Genomic DNA, 22247 nt, shown 5'->3' with positions numbered 1-22247 from the left:
GAATGTCTGATAAATATCAATTAAGTTCATCTTGTTTAATGTATAATTTAAAGCTTGTGCTTCCTTATTTATTTTCATTTTGGATGATCTGTCCATTGGTGAAAGTGGGGTTAAAGTCCCCTACTATTATTGTGTTACCATCAATTTCCCCTTTTATGGTTGGTTAGCATTTGTGTTATGTATTGAGGTGCTCCTATGTTGGGTTCATAAACATTTACAATTGTTATATCTTCTTCTTGGATTGATCCCTTGATCATTATGTAGTGTCCCTCTTTGTCTCTTATAATAGTCTTTATTTTAAAGTCTATTTTGTCTGATATGAGAATTGCTACTCCAGCTTTCTTTTGATTTCCACTTGCATGGAATATCTTTTTCCAACCCCTCACTTTCAGTCTTTATGTGGCCGTAGGTCTGAAGTGGGTCTCTTGTAGACAGCATATATAGATGTCTTGTTTTTGTATCGATTCAGCCAGTCTGTGTATTTTGGTTGGAGCATTTAATCCATTTACAGTTAAGGTAGTTATCAATATGAATGTTTCTATTACCATTTTCTTAATTGTTTTAGGTTTGTTATTGTAGGTCTTTTCCTTCTCTTGTGTTTCCTGCCTCGAGAAGTTCCTTTAGCATTTGCTGTAAAGCTGATTTAGTGGTGCTGAATTCTCTTAGCCTTTGCTTATCTGTAAAGATTTTAATTTCTCTGTTGAATCTGAATGAGATCCTTGCCAGGTAGAGTAATCTTGGTTGAAGGTTTTTCCCTTTCATCACTTTAAATATGTCCTGCCACTCCCTTCTGGCTTGCAGAGTTTCTGCTGAAAGATTAGCTGTTAACGTTATGGGGATTCCCTTGTATGTTATCTGTTGTTTTTCCCTTGCTGCTTTTAATATTTTGTTTTTGTATTTAATTTTTGATAGTTTGATTAATATGTGTTTTGGTGTGTTTCTCCTTGGATTTATCCTCTATGGCACTCTCTGTGCTTCCTGGACTTGACTATTTCCTTTTCCATATTAGGGAAGTTTTCAACTATAAACTGTTCAAATATTTTCTCAGCCCCTTTCTTTTTCTCTTCTTCTTCTGGGACCCCTGTAGATCGAATGTTGGTGTGTTTAATGTTGTCCCAGAGGTCTCTGAGACTATCCTCAATTCTTTTCATTCTTTTTTCTTTATTCTGCTCTGTGGTAGTTATTTCCACTATTATATCTTCCAGGTCACTTATCTGTTCTTCTCCCTCAGGTTTTCTGCTATTGATCCCTTCTAGAGCATTTTTAATTTCATTTATTGTGTTGTTCATCATTGTTTGTTTGCTCTTTAGTTCCTCTAGGTCCTTATTAAACGTTTTTTGTATTTTCTCCATTCTATTTCCACGATTTTGGATCACCTTTACTATCATTACTCTGAATTCTTTTTCATGTAGACTGCGTATATCCTCTTCATTTGTTTGGTCTGGTGGGTTTTTATCTTGCTCCTTCATCTGCTATGTATTTCTCTGTCTTCTCATTTTGCTTAACTTACTGTGTTTGGGGTCTCCTTTTCACAGGCTGCAGGTTCATAGTTCCCATTGTTTTCGGTGGCTGTCCCCAGGGCTAAGGTTTGTTCATTGGGTTGTGTTGGCTTCCTGATGGAGCAGACTGGTGCCTGTGTTCTGGCGGATGAGTCTGGATCTTTTCTTTCTGGTGGGCAGTACCGCGTCCAGTGGTGTGTTTTGGGGTGGCTCTGAACTTGTTATGATTTTCGGCAGCCTGTCTGCTAATGGGTGGGGTTGTGTTCCTATCTTGCTAGTTGTTTGGCATGGGGTGTCCAGCACTGTAGCTTGCTGGTCATTGAGTGGAGCTGGGTCTTAGCGTTGAGATGGAGATCTCTGTGAGAGCTCTCTCTGATTGATATTATGTGGGGCCGGTAGGTCTCTAGTGGACCAGTGTCCTGAACTTGGCTCTCCCACCTAAGAGGCTCAGGCCTGACACCCAACCAGAGCACCAAGACTCTGTCAGCCACTCGGCTCAGAAGAAAAGGGAGAAAAAAAAAGAAAGAAAGAAAGAAGAAAAAAATAAAAGAAAGTTATTACAATAAAAAAAGAAATATTATTTATAATTAAAAAGTAAAAATGTAATAATAAAACAAAGATAGATGGAAAGAAGAGAGAAACCAAACCAAAAAACAAATCCACCAATGATAACAAGCACTAAAAATGATACAAAAAAACCCCAAACTGGACAGACAGAATGCTAGGACAAATGGTAAAAGCAAAGCTATACAGACAAAATCACACAAAGAAGCATACACAGACACACTCACAAAAAGAGGAAAAGATATATTTAAAAAAAGGAAGAGAGCAACCAAATCAATAAACAAATCTATCAATGATAATAAGCTCTAAATACTAAACTAAGATAAACATAAAACCAGAAACAAATTAGATGCAGAAAGCAAACCCCAAGTCTACAGTTGCTCCCAAAGTCCACCACCTCAATTTTGGGGTGATTTGTTGTCTATTCATGTACTCCACAGATGCAGGGTACATCAAGTTGATTGTGGAGATTTAATCCACTGCTCCTGAGGCTGCATGGAGAGGTTTCCCTTTCTCTTCTTTTTTCACACAGCTCCTGGGGTTCAGCTTTGGATTTGGCCCTGCCTCTGTGTGTAGGTCGCCTGAGGGCATCTGTTCTTTGCTCAGAAAGGATGGGGTTAAAGTAGCAGCTGATCAGGGGGCTCTGGCTCACTCAGGCTGGGGGGAGGGAGGGGTATGGAATGTGGGGTAAGCCTGCGGCGGCAGAGGCCAGCGTGACGTTGCTCCAGCCTGAGGCGTGCCGTGCGTTCTCCCGGGGAAGTTGTCCCTGGATCACAGGACCCTGGCAGTGGCGGGCTGCACAGGCTCCTGGGAGGGGAGGTGTGGATAGTGACCTGTGCTCGCACACAGGCTTCTTGGTGGCTGCAGCAGCAGCCTTAGCATTTCACGACAGTCTCTGGGGTCCGCGCAGATAGCCGCAGCTCGTGCCCATCTCTGGAGCTCGTGTAGGTGGTGTTCTGAATCCCCTCTCCTCGTGCACCCCGAAACAATGGTCTCTTGCCTCTTAGGCAGGTCCATACTTTTCCCCAGACTCCCGTCTGGCCAGCTGTGGCACACTAGCCCCCTTCAGGCTGTGTTCACGCAGTCAACCCCAGTCCTCTCCCTGGGATCTGACCTCCGAAGTCTGAGCCTCAGCTCCCAGCCCACACCCGTCCCGGCGGGTGAGCAGAGAAGCCTCTTGGGCTGGTGAGTGCCAGTCGGCCCTGATCCTCTGTGCGGGAATCTCTCCGCTTTGCCCTCTGCATCCCTGTTGCTATGCTCTCCCCTGTGGCTCTGAAGCTTTCCCCCCGCCACCCCCCATCTCCGCCGGTGAAGGGGCTTCCTAGTGCGTGGAAACTGTTCCTCCTTCACAGCTCCCTCCTAGAGGTGCAGGTCCCATCCCTATTCTTTTGTCTCTGTTTATTCTTTTTTCTTTTGCCCTACCCAGGTATGTGGGGAGTTTCTTGCCTTTTTGGAAGTCCGAGGTCTTCTGCAAGCATTCAGTAGGTGTTCTCTAGGAGTTGTTCCACATGTAGATGTATTTTTCATGTATTTGTGGGGAGGAAGGTGATCTCCACGTTTTACTCCTCTGTCATCTTGAAGGTCCTCCTGTCTGAAATGAGTCTTTTATGTTTATTTACCTATGTTTACATCTTCAGGACCCATGTAATATTTCTGGCATATAATACATGGTCAGTGTACAAAAGTGGGGAAATTGGAGCCAAGGCACTTCCACTTCCCTCCAGGTGAGGAGAAAAGACCTCTCCAAGTTCCGGCTGTGGCTCCTATGGCAGCTGGCGCGGCGGCACTGGCTAACACTTTGAAAAGCACTCTTCATGTACTTGCTCACTTAGTACATTAGGAGCTGTATGGAAAATTGGGAGATGAATGACAGGAGGCTAGATCTTGTAAAGGTGACAGTAGTAAATGGGTTGTGAGGCATGAGGAGATTGGTTTTGCAAATCAGAGCATGAGGCAATGGGAAATCTTAGGTACCTCTTCTCAGTAATGACATTTTGAGGCAACAGAATGTCATGTAAAGTTCATTAGGAATATTGGATCTGAAGTCAGAAGATCTAAAACTGAGTTCCAGCTCTGCCAATCACTCACTATTTGACCTTGGCAAGACTACATCTGGGTTGGTCTCAATTTCTGTATCTATAAAAACAAACGATACCACCCCCCCAAAAAGAATAAAAGTGAAGATAAAATGACATGGTGATTATGAAATCAGTTAACAAATTGTAAAGCACTTAAGTGCCAAGTGTGACTGTTATGGGCAAGAATAGAGCTGTGCCTGAGGAAGGTTATTTTGGCAACAGTGTACATAATCAGTTATAACGAGGCAAGACGAAGAGCATACAAGTGTTTGAAAAATATTAAAATGGCCCAAGCATGTGAGTGAGGGAGGACCTGAGCTAGGGTGGTGGCTGCAGCCATGGAAGAAGTCCAGGAGAAACTATAGACAAGTGTTAGGATTCGCTCCAAGCACAATCCCTCAAATATATTTCTGGGCATGACTGGGCTGGTACATTGTACACTGGATGGGGTGTGCACCAGTGTAGACCACAGAAAGAGCAACAAAGGAGTGAGGACTTACCTAACTGAGCTACTGTGAACCCAGCCCAGTTGCCCAAGGCCAACTTGATGCTAAAGGCTACCAAGGTCTAGCTTTGGGGGTAGAGGAGAGTGGGGGTTAAGGGTTCAGGTGCAGGAGTCAGACCTAGGTTCAAATACCAGCTCTATGAGCTCTGTGATCTTGGGCATGTTATTTAAGTCTTTGTTTCCTTATCTGTAAAAATAGGGAGACTCAGATCTATCCTGTGGTACATGTTATGAAGATTAAATAAATGTAATTACATATGTCAAGAGTGTAGCCCGGAGTGCAGTGAGTAGTAAGATCTCTATACCAATAGTTATTATTATTCCTAGATCTTGAAACTATCCTGGAGCCAATGAAGCACATCCCAATTGGTGGTACAGTGAGGGACATGTATGGAGAGGGATTCAAAGAGGAACTGAATTAATTATGAATGATGGAGTCAGAAATGATCCCAAACAAAAGCTGGGATGTACCTAATCTTCAAGTCTGATGTCAGCAAAGGTGCATCCCTTCTCCCCCCATAGTAAGCTTCTTAAGTCTAATTAATATCATCTCCTGTTTTTCCCTATGGCTTAGCTCTACCTTCAGCGACAAAACCCAGGCCTGTGTCTCATATTTCTGCTCAACGGTGGTTTTCAGGACCAGCCACTTGTGGCTTTTGGGGGGATACTTGTCCTGTGAACACAATGACTACCCATGTTTGATGGAAGCAAAGTGGCTAAAAGCAGACTCTTTGGCTGAACTGTTAAAGCCAGGCAGCCCATGTGAGTGCCGAACAGAGACCAACAGGGTGGAAAGGGTAACCCGAAATATACCCCCGTCCCAAGTCTAAGGCCCGATGAGAGAGGGCCAGACAGCTCTTCAAACAACATGAACAGGAAGGAGTTGGTATGTTAAGATTTTTTCTCGTAAAAACCTAACGCTGTACATGGTGACCCCACAATCAACATTTGTTGATTTTAAAAGAAATTAATGGAGTGGGGTGGAGCAGGGAGGACCAAAATATTCTGGGTTGCTGAGGGAAACAGAAACACACACACTGTGCACTCATAGAAATGTGACGGTTAGGATCAAGATTGAAATAATAAGACCAACTCTTGTGTTTGGCTTAGGAAACCTGTTTCACTACTTTCTACCGTTTCACATCATTTGATCATAAGTGAAACTGGATGTCGTGGTTTCTCTTTAATATACCAGTGGAGGGTAAGTTAAACAAATAATACCCTTTGGACAGGATCTCAATCAGGACAGGTGATGTTATGCTGGAATATCAAAGAATGCTGAAATCTCGTTGGCTTCATACGACAATGGCTCGTTTCTTGTTATGCAAAGTCTACAGTGGTCCTCGTATGTTTCCTGGGCAGCTGTCCTCCACATGTTGGCACATCATTCTAGGCTGTTTCAATTTTTTGGCTTCTCCATATCAACATAGGCTGCTAAGATCATTGAGGTGGGGCTGGGGCAGGGGTGGGAGGAGGGTTTGGAGAGTTGAGTGGCAGCAACTCATGTGGCCATGACTAACCTGAAGGTGGAAAAGCCCCTCTCATATGCCTGAAATAGAGGGGAATGGATACTGGTGAATAGTAGCAATGGCCATCAACTATAGTTCTTCAAACAACCCAGTTACCAGCTCTCACTTAACATTTTCCTTGTATTATGTCTTCAAGGAAAACCAAGTGAGTACTTTGAGTTTGTGAAATACTAAAATTTTCAAGACCTTCTCAGGTTCTTTAGCCAATATTACTTTCAACCTTTAAAATATATAGTTTATAAAGAAAGCTTTTTTAGAGTATGAAATAAATAAAACTTTTATTACTTGAGATGCAACACCCCTCCCATCTGGAAACTTCCTTGTTAGCCCTGTACCAAGTTCTGGGATGTGGGCTGGGCCTTGGAGGTGAGTTTGCGTTAAAATAAAGGACCTTTTGAGTACCTGTAGCTAAACCTGCCTGGATGGGATCTTAAAATAAAATAGTCCCAGAGTTTTACAATCTTAAACATATAGAAAAAAGGCATTCTTTAGAAAAAAGTCCAGCCTATTTCTGAGCTCTTTCATCATGGGCCACTGTGAGTAGTAGCTAAGAGTTATTGAGCATTTACCGTGTTCATCTACTGTGGCTAGTGCTTTGCATGTAGGTCTCATTTAAATTTTATAACACTCTAAGAGATACACTTTTATTATCCTGATTTTACACACAAAGAAACAGGCTTAGAGAGGTCACCTATCTGCTCCAGACCTTCATAGACCAAAGTTTGGACCCAGGTCATCTGACTTTAGAGCCCTCACCCTAAATCATTACCCTAGACTACCTTTCAAATGCTCTTAAAATAGCTCTTGAGGGAAATGGAGCAAATACTGCAGTCTGCATATAAACAGGTGCTCTCAAAACCATCGTTGTGACCATCTGGGGTTCTTATATAGCCACTCAGTCCTAGAAAACTGCAGTTATCCCCTGCCCTGAACATGCAGGCTGTGTTTCTAGAGGTCAGACCTGTGGTTGGAATGCTGTTCTCTGAGCCTCTCACTAACAAAGCACTCTGTGTGTTTCTCGTGTCTTCCAGTTGACCATCCTCCAATGGAACCTTCCCAGTTCGTCTCAGTTGTCCCTAAATATCCAGACAAGATGGGATTCAATGAGGTAGGAAAGGTGTCTGTGTGTATGTGCACCTGTGCACCTGTGTACATCATGCTTATATGTTTGTATCAGAACACAAGCCTGACACACGTCTGGGAGCCAGCCAGACCAGCTTGGCTGCTGAAAAGAAACCAAGGTCTTGGAAAAGGTTCTCAGTTTTTGTTGTGCCTCAGTTCACTTATCTTAAAAAAGGAGCATCATGGTAAAAGTAAATTAATGATTGAGTCAGAAAGACGTTACTATTTAGTCATGAAAGTGATATTTTCTAGGAGCAGATATTGCCATATTTTATCAAGCTTCAAGGGTAAGGTAAGGAAGATATATAGTTTAGGTATTGGAGGACTTTAACTTTATTCTGAGTAAGTGGAAACCATTCTGGAACATTCTTTGCTTTATTTTCGCTCTGCTGTTTTTCCATGGGAAAAGACTGGAGGGCAGAATTTAGAGGACAAAGAGAAAGTGAAAAAAGAAACCTATTCTAAAATTCTCCCTTCAGCAGGCAAGAACTTCATAATAGTGCTCTGAGAGTCATATTTATTATTAAGTTTCAATTGTATAAAGAATGAAGCAGAAATATAAAGAGATGCCTGTCTTAGTAATATGCACAGCGGATACTTGGTGGGAACAGAATTGAGACTCCAAGTCACTGAATCCTTCATGGGTCCCTCATGTCACATAACTGGTGATCAGTGTTCAGGAGCTTGGTGGTCTAGAAGCTAGGACAGTGCCTCAGGAATCCACAAACCGAGACAGAACTTTGCTGTGAATTTTGGATATGTTATAAGCCAAGCTTTGTGCTGCATGCTCATCGCCACTGATTAATTGAAAGAAAATGCCCTGTTTATCCCCCTGTACTATGTCATACAGGTCCCCAAAGTACAGCCATCTTAAATTGCTGCTGGAACTGGAAATTGGAATTTATTCTATAAAATTTATTTGCAGGCAGACTTCAGGAATGGAAAGGAGTATTTCATGAATATTAAGTAGAAAGGAATTAGCAGCTATTATGCTATTTCCACAGAGGGCAGGATGAGACAAGATGATTTTAAGTGTGGTAGAGAAGAATTAGACTAAAGTGTACATAGTTTTATAAACAATCAGGGCTGCAGAAAAGTTGGACCACCCAGGCACTGAACCCACTTCCACATATTACTACAGCTTTCCTTCCCTGCAGCTCTCACCAGCTCTCAGGTCTCCAGGTAAAAGAACTCAAGGGTCTTTACATATATTCATTTTTCCCTTTATAAACACATTCCAACGAGGATCAAATCAGAGCAGATAAAATGGGACAAAAGCAGGATCTTCTAGCTCTGCTCTTCCATTTAGAAGGACTGGGTCACTCTTAGAAGCCTTCTGGAAAAGGCCAACTCTGTAAAGGATGTAGATAGGGGGACTCTACTCTCCTGAACTCTGGTACTCATCTCTGTGTTTGGAACAGAGATAGGATAGTGGAAAAAGGGATTTTCAGGGGCCTTTTCAACCTTCCCAGTACCCTGTGACCTTGTTGGTGGTGTCTGGGCTGTATTCGGCTGTGTGGCTTTTTGTTTGTTTACTATTCACTAAATATGAGCAAGCCGTCTGTGTTTTTCCTTCACGGCTGCAATTTTTATTGCACTTGTCCTGGCAGGATTGTTATTTACTAAAGTCTTCCCAGACTAGAGGTCTTGGATCTGAGGGGACTTTTTGTTGTACTTCTGTTAATTTTTTGTTTTTTGTTTTGTCTTGCTCTCCTGGAGTGACCTCAGGTAGCTCCGTGTGAACACATGAGGAAATGCCCATTCCTTTCCATAGCCTTAAAATTGAGAGATGGAACATGGCCCATCACAGTATGATTCTAAACAGGAAGAAAATGAAATATAAATGAACATGACTCATTAAGTTTTAAAATCCCAGGTAACAAGGCAAATACAGTCACCACAGAAATTGTTTTTTAAAAAATAATTGCCCAGTTATAGGGGTAGGACAGGAATAAAGACACAGACCTACTAGAGAACGGACTTGAGGATATGGGGAGGGGGAAGGGTGAGCTGTGACAAAGCGAGAGGGAGGCATGGAAATATATACACTACCAAATGTAAGGTAGATAGCTAGTGGGAAGCAGCCGCGTAGCACAGGGAGATCAGCTCGGTGCTTTGTGACCACCTAGAGGGGTGGGATAGGGAGGGTGGGAGGGAGGGAGACGCAAGAGGGAAGAGATATGGGAACATATGTATATGTATAACTGATTCACTTTGTTATAAAGCAGAAACTAACACACCGTTGTAAAGCAATTATACCCCAATAAAGATTTAAACAAACAAAAAAATAATAATTGCCCAGTTAGATAGACAACGGAGGTAATGAAATCATGACGTACCTAATCCACTTTGCTCTGATTCAGATGGATGATTTCTTCAAAGAGGACATCTTGCTCCTCTATCAGTTCTTTGCCCAGAGCTGTATAAATGGATAGAAGTGAGAATATTTTGTAAGGAAGAGTTGAAATTTTAGTTAATTTAGCTTTTGATCCGGTAAAACATATAGCATCTCGATGATTACATTCAGAACGACTGTGTGAACCACAGCTTAACCCCCAGTAAACTGAACTCCAGCCTGCTTGTAAGACATAGTTTCTTCCTTATTCTAGACAGCATAAAGCAAACTTTACCATAAACCACATATCTTAGACATTTTAATCTGTAGTGGTCTTGAGAGATGAGGTTGTTCAACTCCCTCTTTTTACAAACAAGGGAACTGGACCCTGGAACATTAAACGTCTTCCTCAAAGTCATCTAGATGGGTCGTTAGGATGAAGCCAATGTCATCCGGCTTATTCCTGGAGGGTTCTCCTTTCCCATGCTATTCAGTATTTCTTACTGGTAGCTGAAGTCTCCCTCTTTTGCAGGACTAGTTTAAGGTACAAAGTGAGTTTATTACTGCTCGTAGAAAAGAACCTTATTAAAGCACATAGATATCTGTAATAACATTCATGAGACTTTGGGTATTTATTTGGCTCCTTAAATCTGGGAATAATCAGGCCAGCCTCATTATCTGTGTAACTCCCTATAGTAGCCTCAGGATATGTGTGTGTTTAGTGCAGTCATTGGGAATTTAGGGGCTAAGGTGAGGGGCTGCAGGAAGACCCAGTCCTCATGTGGGACAATCTGAATGCACAGTTTTGGGACTTCATGGACCAGTATGTGTCCTGTCTATAAGGTTTCCCTCAGATCCACGTGATGTGGAAATGATGCCTTTTCCCAAAGGGCTACCACCAAGTGCAGGACCCTTTCTCTCTCTACTTCTTTCAGAAAAATTCTAAGGGAGTTGAAAACTTCTGGTAAAGAAGCTACTCAAATTAAGACCTTGGTAATTCAATTTGGAACCTTTGGAAATAAAAGGAATTTGTTAAGACTAGATTTTTCTTATTCTTTGAATGACTTTAAATTTTTCTACAGTGGATATAAATTATAAGAATAGCTAATATTTTGTACCCAGGTGACAGGACCAGTATTATCTCAGTTTTACAGATGATGAAACTGACGCATAGGAACTGGTCCAAGGCGAACACTTAGTAAACTTAGGTCTGCTGATAAATCTAACCATTTGCCAAACTGCTTCCTACCCCCTTCATCTCATATGTTTTAGGTTTGATATACCTTTGGCCTTCTGAAGAATAACTTTTTGACCTGATGTGAAATATAAACAAATCTTCACCACAGTTTTCCCTGTCTTTTCCAATCCTTATTCCAAAACTTTGTTCATTACATTTACTTTACTTTTCAAATAGCCTAGAAAAAGAGTTGACTAATCTGTGTTTCTTTTCCTGTTTTCTTCCTGCATTAGATTTTCATGATAAACCTGAAGCGTAGAAAGGACAGGCGGGACCGGATGTTACGTACCCTGTACGAGCAGGAGATTGAAGTCAAGATTGTCGAGGCTGTGGATGGAAAGTGAGTTGGGGTTTTTCCTCGAGCCCTTGCAGATGTGGTTGGAGTGGGGATGCACCCTCGCTGACAGAGGTTTAGTCTTTTTTTTTTTTTTTTTTAAATATCTTTATTGGGGTATAATTGCTTTACAATGGTGTGTTAGTTTCTGCTCTACAACAAAGCGAATCAGCCATACATATACATATGTTCCCATATGTCTTCCCTCTTGCGTCTCCCTCCCTCCCACTCTCCCCATCCCACCCTTCCAGGCTGTCACAAAGCACCGAGCTAATATTCCTGTGCCTTGCGGCTGCTTCCCCCCAGCTATCTACCTTACTACGTTTCTTAGTGTGTATATGTCCATGACTCTCTCTCGCCCTGTCAAAACTCACCCTTCCCCCTCCCCATATCCTCAAGTCCGTTCTCCAGTAGGTCTGCGTCTTTATTCCTATCTTACCCCTAGGTTCTTCATGACATTTTTTTCCCTTAAATTCCATATATATGTGTTAGCATACGGTATTTGTCTTTTTCTTTCTGACTTACTTCACTCTGTATGACAGATTCTAGGTCTATCCATCTCATTACAAATAGCTCAATTTCATTTCTTTTTAAGGCTGAGTAATATTCCATTGTGTATATGTGCCACATCTTCTTTATCCATTCATCCGATGATGGGCGCTTAGGTTGTTTCCATGTCCTGGCTATTGTAAATAGAGCTGCAATGAACATTTTGGTACATGACTCTCTTTGAATTTTGGTTTTCTCAGGGTATATGCCAAGTAGTGGGATTGCTGGGTCATATGGTAATTCTATTTGTAGTTTTTTAAGGAACCTCCATACTGTTCTCCACAGTGGCTGAACCAATTCACATTCCCACCAGCAGTGCAAGAGTGTCCCCTTTTCTCCACACCCTCTCCAGCATTTATTGTTTCTAGATTTTTTGATGATGGCCATTCTGACTGGTGTGAGATGATATCTCATTGTAGTTTTGATTTGCATTTCTCTAATGATTAATGATGTTGAGCATTCTTTCATGTGTTTGTTGGCATTCTGTATATCTTCTTTGGAGAAATGTCTATTTAGGTCTTCTGCCCATTTTTGGATGGGGTTGTTTGTTTTTTTGTTATTGAGCTGCATGAGCTGCTTGTAAATTTTGGAGATTAATCCTTTGTCAGTTGCTTCATTTGCAAATGTTTTCTCCCATTCTGAGGGTTGTCTTTTGGTCTTGGTTATGGTTTCCTTTGCTGTGCAAAAGCTTTGAAGTTTCATTAGGTCCCATTTGTTTATTTTTGTTTTTATTTCCATTACTCTAGGAGGTGGGTCAGAAAGGATCTTGCTGTGATTTATGTCATAGAGTGTTCTTCCTATGTTTTCTTCTAAGAGTTTGATAGTTTCTGGCCTTACATTTAGGTCTTTAATCCATTTTGAGCTTATTTTTGTGTATGGTGTTAGGGAGTGATCTAATCTCATACTTTTACATGTACCTGTCCAGTTTTCCCAGCACCATTTATTGAAGAGGCTGTCCTTTCTCCACTGTACATTCCTGCCTCCTTTATCAAAGATAAGGTGTCCATATGTGCGTGGGTTTATCTCTGGGCTTTCTATCCTGTTCCACTGATCTATCTTTCTGTTTTTGTGCCAGTACCATACTGTCTTGATTACTGTTGCTTTGTAATATAGTCTGAAGTCAGGGAGCCTTATTCCTCCAGCTCCTTTTTTCGTTCTCAAGATTGCTTTGGCTATTCGGGGTCTTTTGTGTTTCCATACAAATTGCGAAATTTTTTGTTCTAGTTCTGTGAAAAATGCCAGAGGTAGTTTGATAGGGATTGCATTGAATCTGTAGATTGCTTTGGGTAGTAGAGTCATTTTCACAATGTTGATTCTTCCCATCCAAGAACATGGTATATCTCTCCATCTATTTGTATCATCTTTAATTTCTTTCATCAGTGTCTTATAATTTTCTGCATACAGGTCTTTCGTATCCTTAGGTAGGTTTATTCCTAGATATTTTATTCTTTTTGTTGCAATGGTAAATGGGAGTGTTTTCTTGATTTCACTTTCAGATTTTTCATCATTAGTAGAGGTTTAGTCTTGGTGGGAGGAATCTGCACTCATTGCAAGATAGACACGTCTTCACAGTGCAGCCTACTTTGGGAAAACTTTATGACTCATAGTAGCTTATATATGTCAATTTCACTGAGTAGAGCAGAAATCCACTCACCATCCAGTGCTCTCTGGTCTTCATTATGCTGAAGGTTTGCACTGGTTGTGATTTTCCACTGTCTCTGGGGGTTCTTCCAGTGGTTGTGGTGGTTTCCAGCCCTGTAGTGCATTGGAAGGAATGCGATCAGAGTTGCATTCAGAGCCTGATTTAGAGCAAAGCGTCTAACCTTGGGTGACCTGAAGAAAGTAAATGGAAAAAATGCCTAACAGTCTGTGTCTCCTGTTGCATGAGATGCTTGCCACAGTCTGCCTGGGCTGATCACTTTTCCCAGGAACATGTTAGGAAAGTCACATAGGGTACCCAGTTAGATTCCTTCAAGGGTTTTTGTTATTGATGTTGTTGTTCTGTTTTGCTTTGCTTTGCTTTTTTATTTGACACTGTTATTTCAAGGCATAGATATTTACAAAACCTGCAATTCCGTGTTATGTGAATTTGGAATATGAATGGCTCTAAGGAGTATGACTAGAAGCTGTTGTGGAAGTTTTTATGACTCCTTTAGAGAATCTCATCAGTGTTTCTCAAAGTGTGGCCTGGACACCCATGTCAGAGTCCCTAGGGGCTGGTTAAGAGGGCCAGCTTCCTGAGTCCCAGAGCCGCTGAATTATGATCTGTAGGGAATCTGCATTTAAGAAGTCTCAAGGTGATTCTTTGGTAAGGTTGCCACATAAAATACAGGATACCCAGTTAAATTTGTCTCAAACATTGTATGGGTCTTATTTATACTAAAAAATTACTGTTTATCCAAAATATAAATTTGACTGGACATTCTGTGTTTTACTTGCTAAATCTGGCAACCCTATTCTTGGATGCACTAGAGTTTGGGAACCACTGTTTCAAATACCTCTAATAGCCCCAATCTCCTTCATAGGCCACACGGACCAAGGAAAACGAGTTGAATTGTGAGAGTTTTTTATATACTCTGGATACAAGTCTCTTGTCAGATATATAATTTGCAAATATTTTCTCCCATTTTATGTCATCTTTTCACTTTCATGATGGTGTCCATTGAAACACAAAAGTTTTTAATTTGATGAAGTCCAGTTTATATTTTTGTTGTTGCTTGTGCTTTTGGTGTCGTATCTAAGAATCCATTGCCAAATCCAAAGCCACAAAGACTTGGTTCTGTGTTTTCTTCTAAGAGTTTTATAGTCTTATCTTTTATATGTATCTCTTACACATTAGATCTTTGATACATTTTGAGTTAGTTTTTTATATGGTGTAAGGTAGGGGTCCAATTCATTCTTCTGTACATGGTTATCTAGTCCCTGCACCATTTGTTAAAAGACTATTCTTTTCCTTTACTGAATTGTCTTGGCAACTTTGTCAAAAAATAATTAACTCTAAATTTAAGGGTTTATTGCTGGATTCTCAATTCTGTTCCACTGATGTGTACACCGGTCCCTATGCCTCACAGTAGCTTCTTATGTAAGGAAGTATGAGTCCTTCAACTTTGTTATTGTTTTTCAAGATTGTTTAGGCTATTTTAGGTCCCTTGGATTTCCATATGAATTTTAGCATTAGCTTGTCATTTTCCACACAAAAAAAGACAGTTTGGATTTTAATAGGAATTGCATTGAAGCTGTAGATCAATTGAGGGGAGAATTTCTATCTCAACAATATGAAGTCTTCTGATTCATGATCGTGGGATATCTTTCCATTTATTTAGAGCTTTAATTCTTTGATGTTTTGTAGATTTTAGCGTGCAAGTCTTGCATTAATTTTGTTAAATTTATTCTTAAGTATTTTACTCTTTTTGATGCTATGGTAAGTGGAATTGTTTCCTTAATTTCATTTTTAGATTGCAAATTGCTAAGTGCATAGAAATACAGTTGATTTTTGTATACTGATCTTATATCCTACAACCTTGCTGAACTCATTTATTAGTTCTAATAGTGTGTGTGTGTGTGTGTGTGTGTGCGTGTGTGTGTGTGTGTGTGTGTGTGTATGGTCAGGCCATTCAAGATGGCTCTTCTCTTGCTCTTTGTACGTCTGCTTTACCAGTCTCTGCTTCTCTCACATGACTATCCAATCCCCTTAATTATAGGGCTTAATCAGTAACTGCCTGCATGTTTGCCCCTGCCCCAGCTGCTGGTTTCCCTGGTAACTGATGAGAAAGCGTGATGTTAATTCCCCCTATAAATGGTAAACTCCTCCCTGGAGTAGCGGAGATTTCTGCGGTGTCCTACCTGTTGTCTGCCGTACACAGTGGAGTGACGTTCCAGGACTGTTGGCTTCAGACTTGTAAGATCCCCCTGTCCGGTAAACCACTGATGTCTCTGTGGCTGTGTCTGGGCTCTTTCTTCAGTCTCGAGGCTGAATAATTATAAAGCTTGCAGACCTATGGGGTACAGTTCAACGATTGTCGAGCTAGCCGGGAGGCTGAGGAAACTCCTGTGAGCACCAAAGTGTTGGGAAATAAGGACAGGTAATGAAAAGTTGTGGGGGTAATCCTGAGGTGGCTGTCCACTAGCACATGGGGCCCTGTGGCTGCTGTCCTTGATGAATGGGGGCTGTCAAGAGAGCCTGGATGGTCAAATTGGGACCCCAAGAGTGATGGAGGAGAGGAAGAGGATTGGGACGAGGTCAGAGGTCCCTTGTCCCACAGGATACAGATGGAGAGCAGCTCCTTTCCCCAGACTGGAGGCAACTGACCGCCATGAGAGATGTCTTTCTCTTCCGTTATATTGATGATGTCCTGTTAACCTCAGAGTCTCTGACCAGTTTAGAAACATCAGCCCCATGCTCATGGCCCATCTGACTGCACAGGGATGGCTAGTGAAAACAAACGCTTTGTTTAGTCTGCAACATGTTACAGCAGGTGGAAGACATTACAAAAGGCCTACTGGCGTCCTGGAGCAACACAAAAAACCACTCTGCAGGATCTAGAACAGCCGTCCGTGCACGACATACCGGAACTCCATGGACATCGATGGAGACCAAGGAACCCACTTTACTGGCCATGAAGTTGAGAAATGGGCTGATAAAAGTGACATACACTGGCATTTCCACCTGCCCTACAACCCCACTGCTGCCAGGCTAATCGAAAGGATAAATGGACGATTTAAACAACAGCTGAGATGGGAAACTTGCCCTCTCAAGTTTCCAGGAGGCTAATTCAAGCCCTACAAACTAAAACTGAACATCCCAGGAGCTATCATCCCAGTGCCTATGCCATGTTAACCCTGAGGCAACTAGTCAACACCATCCAAGTTCAGCTGTTGACCACCAACGGACCATTGCCAACTATCGGTCAGGACAATAACTCACTTTTGCCCTTCCACAGGATCTACCCTCAGGGAAACACATTATAAAATGGCCCTGGGACTGGCAGATAAGTCCCCGGTGGTTTGGATTTGCCGCCCTGTGGGCAATAGGATTGGAAAGATTTCACCTAGCTTCTACCCGGCCCCACCTGAGACTACTAAGGTAATTAATCAGGACGCCCTACTGGAAAAAGGCACCATTATATTATTCTTGTGCTCTGTTGTTTTACCGTCTCTCTGTAATTCAGCAGCAGCTGGGCTGTGGGGACTGAAGGTGGACAGGCTGTATGGTACAGCAGGCCAGGCAAAAAACCACAGGCGGGGGTATGATCTCAGAATGCTGTTACTGCTTATAATTTGCTTAATGGTCATAATCTCCCCTGTATTGTGCCTGTTGAAACATCACATTCCATCCCTAGCCTCAGTGGAGGGAATCTGTTTGAGGACTGGGCAAAAACAGTGGCCTTACTGCAAACTGAGTCGGATTACTGGGTCTGCAGTAAGATGCCAGAGAAAGCTGACCTCGTTAATGTGACCACGTTGGGGACGACTGCAGACTCTCACCTTCTTCCTGTCCTGCGAGCCAAGCCCCTGGCTTACTCTTGGTACTCCTTAGCTGCTATTGTTTGTGTTGCATTTGTGGCGCTTGTTTGCAGTGCACCTCTGCATACCTGAGCCCAGGGATATCTCAGAAGAGGGGCAGACCAAGACTGTAAGGGTCGTGCAAGGTACTTAGGGGGTGGAGTGCATGGTCAGGACACTCCAGGTGGCTGTTCTCTTGCTCTATGTATATTCTCTGCTTGACCAGTGCCGGCTTCATTCACATGACTATCCAATTATCTTAATTATAGGGCTTAATCAGGAACTTGCCCCCTGCCCCAGCCACTGGTTTCCCTGGTAACTGATGAGCCCACCTGAAGTCAATTCCCCCTATAAATGGTAGCCTCTTTCTTCTCCTAGGTAGCAAAGATTGCTGCTGTGTCTTGTCTGTTGTCTGCCATACACGGTGGAGTGTTGCTCCAGGACCTTTCGTTTCAACTTGTAAGATCCCCTGGCCAATAAACAATTGGTGTTGCTGTCTCTGTCTCTGGGCTCTTCCCTCTTTCTTGAGACCAGGCAATTACGAGGCTTGAAGGCCTTCAAGGTGCAGCCCAACAGTGTGTGTTCCTTTGGATTTTCTCTATACAAGGCTGTGTCATCTGCAAATGTAGATAGTGTTACTTCCTCTTTTCCAACCTGAATATCGTTTTAGTTTGTTTACCCAATTAAGTTACCCTGGCTAGATCCTCCAGTACAATGTTGGATAGAAGTGGTAAGAGTGGACAGCCTTGACTTGTTCCTGATATTAGGGAGAAACATTCAGTCTTTCACCATTAAATACAATCTTAGCTGTGGAGTTTTCACAGATGGCCTTGATTGGATTGTGTGTTTTTTATCATGGAAGGGTGTTGGTATCTTAGTTTGGGCAGCTGTAACAAGTTACCATAGACCAGGTGGCTCAGATAACATTTATTTCTCGAAATTCCAGAGGCGGGGAAGTCCCAGAGAAGGGTGCCAGCATGGCTGGATTACAGTGAGAGACCCCTTCCTGGTCTGTAGGTGGCTATCCTCTTGTGCCTTCATACAGCAAAGAGAGGAGAGAAAGCAAGCTCTTCTTATAAGGGCACTAATCTCATTTATGAGCATTGCACCCTCATGACCTAAGTCCCCACCTCCTAATAACATCAACATGTGAACTTGGGGGGAATATAAACATTTAATCCATATACAGTTGGATTTTTGTCAAGTTTTATGTCTATTGAGATGATCATGTGATTTTTGTCTGTTAATAATTGACAAACATCACATGACTTTTTTTCACATGTTAAATGAACCTTGCAATTCTGGGATAAATCACACTTGTCAGGATGTATAATGCCTCTTATGCGATGCTGGATTCTGTTTACTTGTATTTTCTTGAGGATTTTTCTATTTATAGTAATAAGGAATATTGGTCTGTAGTCTTCTTGTGATGGCTTTTTCTGGTTTGGGTATCAAGATAATACTTCATAGAATGAGTTGGGTGGTGCTCCCTCTTCTATTTTTGGTAAGAGTTTGTGTTAATTCTTTAAATGTTTGGCAGAATTCTTTAGTGAAGCTCTCTGGTTCTGGACTGTATTGTGGGACTTTTTCTTTTTTCTTTTTTTTTTTTTACTAATTCAACCTCTTTACTTTGTTATAGGTATATTCAGAATTTCTATTTCTTGAGTCAGTTTGTATCTTTCTAGCAATGTGTCCATTTTATTCAGGCTATCTAATTTGTTGGTGTATAATTGTTCATAGTATTTTCTTATCCTCTTTACTTCCATAAGGTCAGTAGGGATTGCCCCCTCTTTCTTTCTTCATTTTAATAATTTGAGTTTACTCTTTTTTTTTTTTGGCTAAAGGATTATCAATTTTGTTCTTTCCAAAGAACCAACTTTTGGTTTAATTTTTTCTCTATTTTTCTGTTCTCTATTTCATTTATTTCCACTTTAGTCTTTGTTTCCTTCCTTTTGCTTGCTTTGGGTTTACTTTGCTCTTTTTCTAGTTTCTTAAAATGGAAAAGCAGATTATTTGAGTTTTTTTTTTTAATCATAGGCATTTGTAGCTGTAACTAGCCCTCTAAGTACTGCATTAGGTGCATCCTGTAAGCCTTGGTATACTATGTTTTCATTTTGATTTGTCTCAAAATATTTTCTCATTTCCTTTGTGGTTTCTTTAACTCATTGGCTGTTAAGGAGTGTGTTGTTTAATTTCACATATTTGAATTTTCCAAGTTCCTATCAATTTTTAATTTCATCATGATTGTGGAACATATTTTATATGATTTCAGTCATCATTTTAAGTGTACTGAGGCTTTATGGTCTGTATAGTCTTTATGGTCTAACATATGGTCTTAGAGAATGTTACACGTACAGTTGAAGAATGTGTATTTTGCTGCTTCTGGGTAGAGTGTTCTGTAAATGTTAGGTCTAATTGGTTTTGTTTCCTGGCTAGTTCTATACATTACTGAAAATGGGGTATTAAAGTCTCCCACTATTTTTGACTTTTCTGTTTCTCCTTTTAGTTATGTCAGTTTGTTTCATGTTTTTGGTCTATTGTAAGATGCATATGTATTTATAATTATGTCTTCCTGATAGATTGACTCTTACCATTATAAAATATTCTCCTTTGGTAATTTTGTCTAAATTTTTTTGTCAGATATTACAGCAGTATAGCTCCTCCAGCTCTCTTGTGGTTGCTGTTTACATGGTATATCTTTCTCTATCCTTTTACTTTAGACCTATTTGCCTTTGAATCTAAAGTCTGTCTCTTGTAGATAGCACATAGTTGGATGTCTTTCTAAAAACTCATTCTGCTAAGCTCTGTCTTTGATTACAGGGTTTAATCCATTCACATTTAATGTGATTACTGATAAGGTAGGACTTACACCTGCTGTTTTCTATTTGTTTTCGATACATCTTATGTCTTGTTTGTTCCTCTATGCCTCCATTCTCATGAGGCATAAGAATGTCCATTCTTTTATGTTTAAAAGATATTTTCTACTTTAACATTTTAATTCCTTTGTTTCTTTTCCTATATATATTTTTAGTTATTTTCTCAGTGATTGCCCTGAGGATTACAATTAACATCTTAATTTATAGCAATCTAGTTCATATTAATACCAACTTCCTAGAAGAAAACAGGGGGGAATAAACTCCTTGACACCGGCTTAGGTGATAATTTTTTGGATTTGACACCAAAAGCAAAGGTGACAACAACAAAAAATTAAAGTAGGACTGTATCAAACTAAAAAGCTTCTGCACAGCAGAGGAAACCATCAAAATAAAGAGGCAGGCTACCAAATGGGAGAAAATATTTGCAAGTCATATATCTGATAAGGGTTTAACTTTCAAACTATATAAAGAACACGTACAACTCAACAGCAAAAAAAAAAAAATCTGATTTAAAACTGGGAAGAGGATCTGAATAGAGATTTTTCCAAAGAACACATACAGATGACCAACAGGTATTGATACATGAAAAGTTGAGCAACATCACTTATCATCAGAGAAATGCAAATCAAAACCACGAGATCTCCTCTCCCACTTATTGGACTGTCTGTTATCAAATAGACAAGAAATAACAAGTATTGGGAAGGATGTGGAGAAAAGGGAACCCTTGTTCACTGTTGGGAATAAATTGGTGCAGCCACTGTGGAAAACAGATGTTCTTCAAAAAAAAATAAACTACCATGTGATCCAGCAATTCCACTTCTGGGTATTTATCCAAAGGAAATTTAAAAACTAACTCAAAGATATATGCACCCCCGTGTTCATTTCAGCAATATTTATAATAGCCAAGACATGGAAGTAACATAGTGTTTGACAGTAGATGAATGGATAAAGAAAATATGTGTGTATATATACAATGGAATATTATTTGGCCATGAAAAAGAAGGAAGTCATGCCATTTGTGACATCATGGATGGACCTTGAGGGCATTATGCTAAGTGAAATAAGTCAGAGAAATACAAATATGATATCACTTATATGTGGAATCTAAAAGCACACAAAACAAAACTTGTAGAGAACAGATTCATTGCCACAGGTGGGATTGGGAGGTGGATGAAATAGGTGAAAGGGTAAAATGTATAAACTTTTTTATAAAGTAAGTCATGAGATATAATATACAGTGTGGTGACTACAGTTAATAATACTGTGTGGCATACTTGAAAGTTGCTAAGGATAAATCTTAAGCTCTCATCACAAGAAAAATTTGTAGCTATATAGTGATGAATGCTAACTATACTTATCATGGGATCATTTCACAAAATATACAAAATATTGAATCCTTATGTTGTACACCTGAAACTAATGTTATACGTCAACTATACCTCAGTAAAAAAATACCAACTTAACTTCAATACTATATAAAAACTTAGCTACTATATAGCTTCATTCCTTCCCCCCTCCTTTGTTCTATTGTTACACAAATTATTTCTTTATACATAATGTTCTTTATACATTATTTGCTCTTATTGCTTTATGCAGCTATAATTTAAATCAGATAAGGGGAAAAGTTATAAACAGAAGAACACTTACATCATTTGTATTTATTGATACCTATGCAGTTATATTTACCAGTGCTTTTCTTTCTTTATGTGGATTTGAGTTATTGTCTAGTTTCCTTTCGTGTCAGCCCAAGGGATTCCCTTTAGTATTTCTTGTAGAGCAGATCTACTAGTGACACTCTTTTTGTTTATCTGGGAATATCTTAATTTTTCCATTTTTGAAGCCTAGCTTGACTAGATATAGAATTCTTGGTCGATGGTCTCTTTCAGTCAGCACTTTGAATATATCAATCTTCTGCCTTCTGGCCTCCACGGTTTCTGATGAGAATCAGCTGTTAATCTTACTGAGAATACTTTGTATGTAGTGAGTCACTTCTCTCTTGCTTACAAGATTCTCTCTGCATTTTTATCTTTAACCTTTTTTATGTCCAAAGGAAAGATGTACACATGCACACAATTTCTCTTCTGATTCCTTCCTGTCCTCATCCCTTCCAGTGTTTA

The 22247-nt window shown here is 40.5% G+C and overlaps 1 protein-coding gene across 1 annotated transcript in view; it reads left to right on the top strand.

The window, feature by feature from the left end:
• The window catches only part of COLGALT2 (collagen beta(1-O)galactosyltransferase 2), a 127045-nt gene that overhangs the window by 91954 nt on the left and 12844 nt on the right, over positions 1-22247 (top strand). Inside the window, exons 7-8 of the mRNA XM_065881082.1 lie at positions 7207-7283; positions 11103-11209. Of these exons, the coding sequence (XP_065737154.1) occupies positions 7207-7283; positions 11103-11209 (184 nt within the window). The remainder of the gene's footprint in view (positions 1-7206; positions 7284-11102; positions 11210-22247) is intronic.

The sequence above is a fragment of the Phocoena phocoena genome, chromosome 1 (assembly GCF_963924675.1).
Source record: "Phocoena phocoena chromosome 1, mPhoPho1.1, whole genome shotgun sequence".
NCBI classification, from domain to species: domain Eukaryota; kingdom Metazoa; phylum Chordata; class Mammalia; order Artiodactyla; family Phocoenidae; genus Phocoena; species Phocoena phocoena.
The sequence above is the reverse complement of the archived record's forward strand: the minus strand, read 5'-3'. Positions and strand labels throughout refer to the sequence as shown.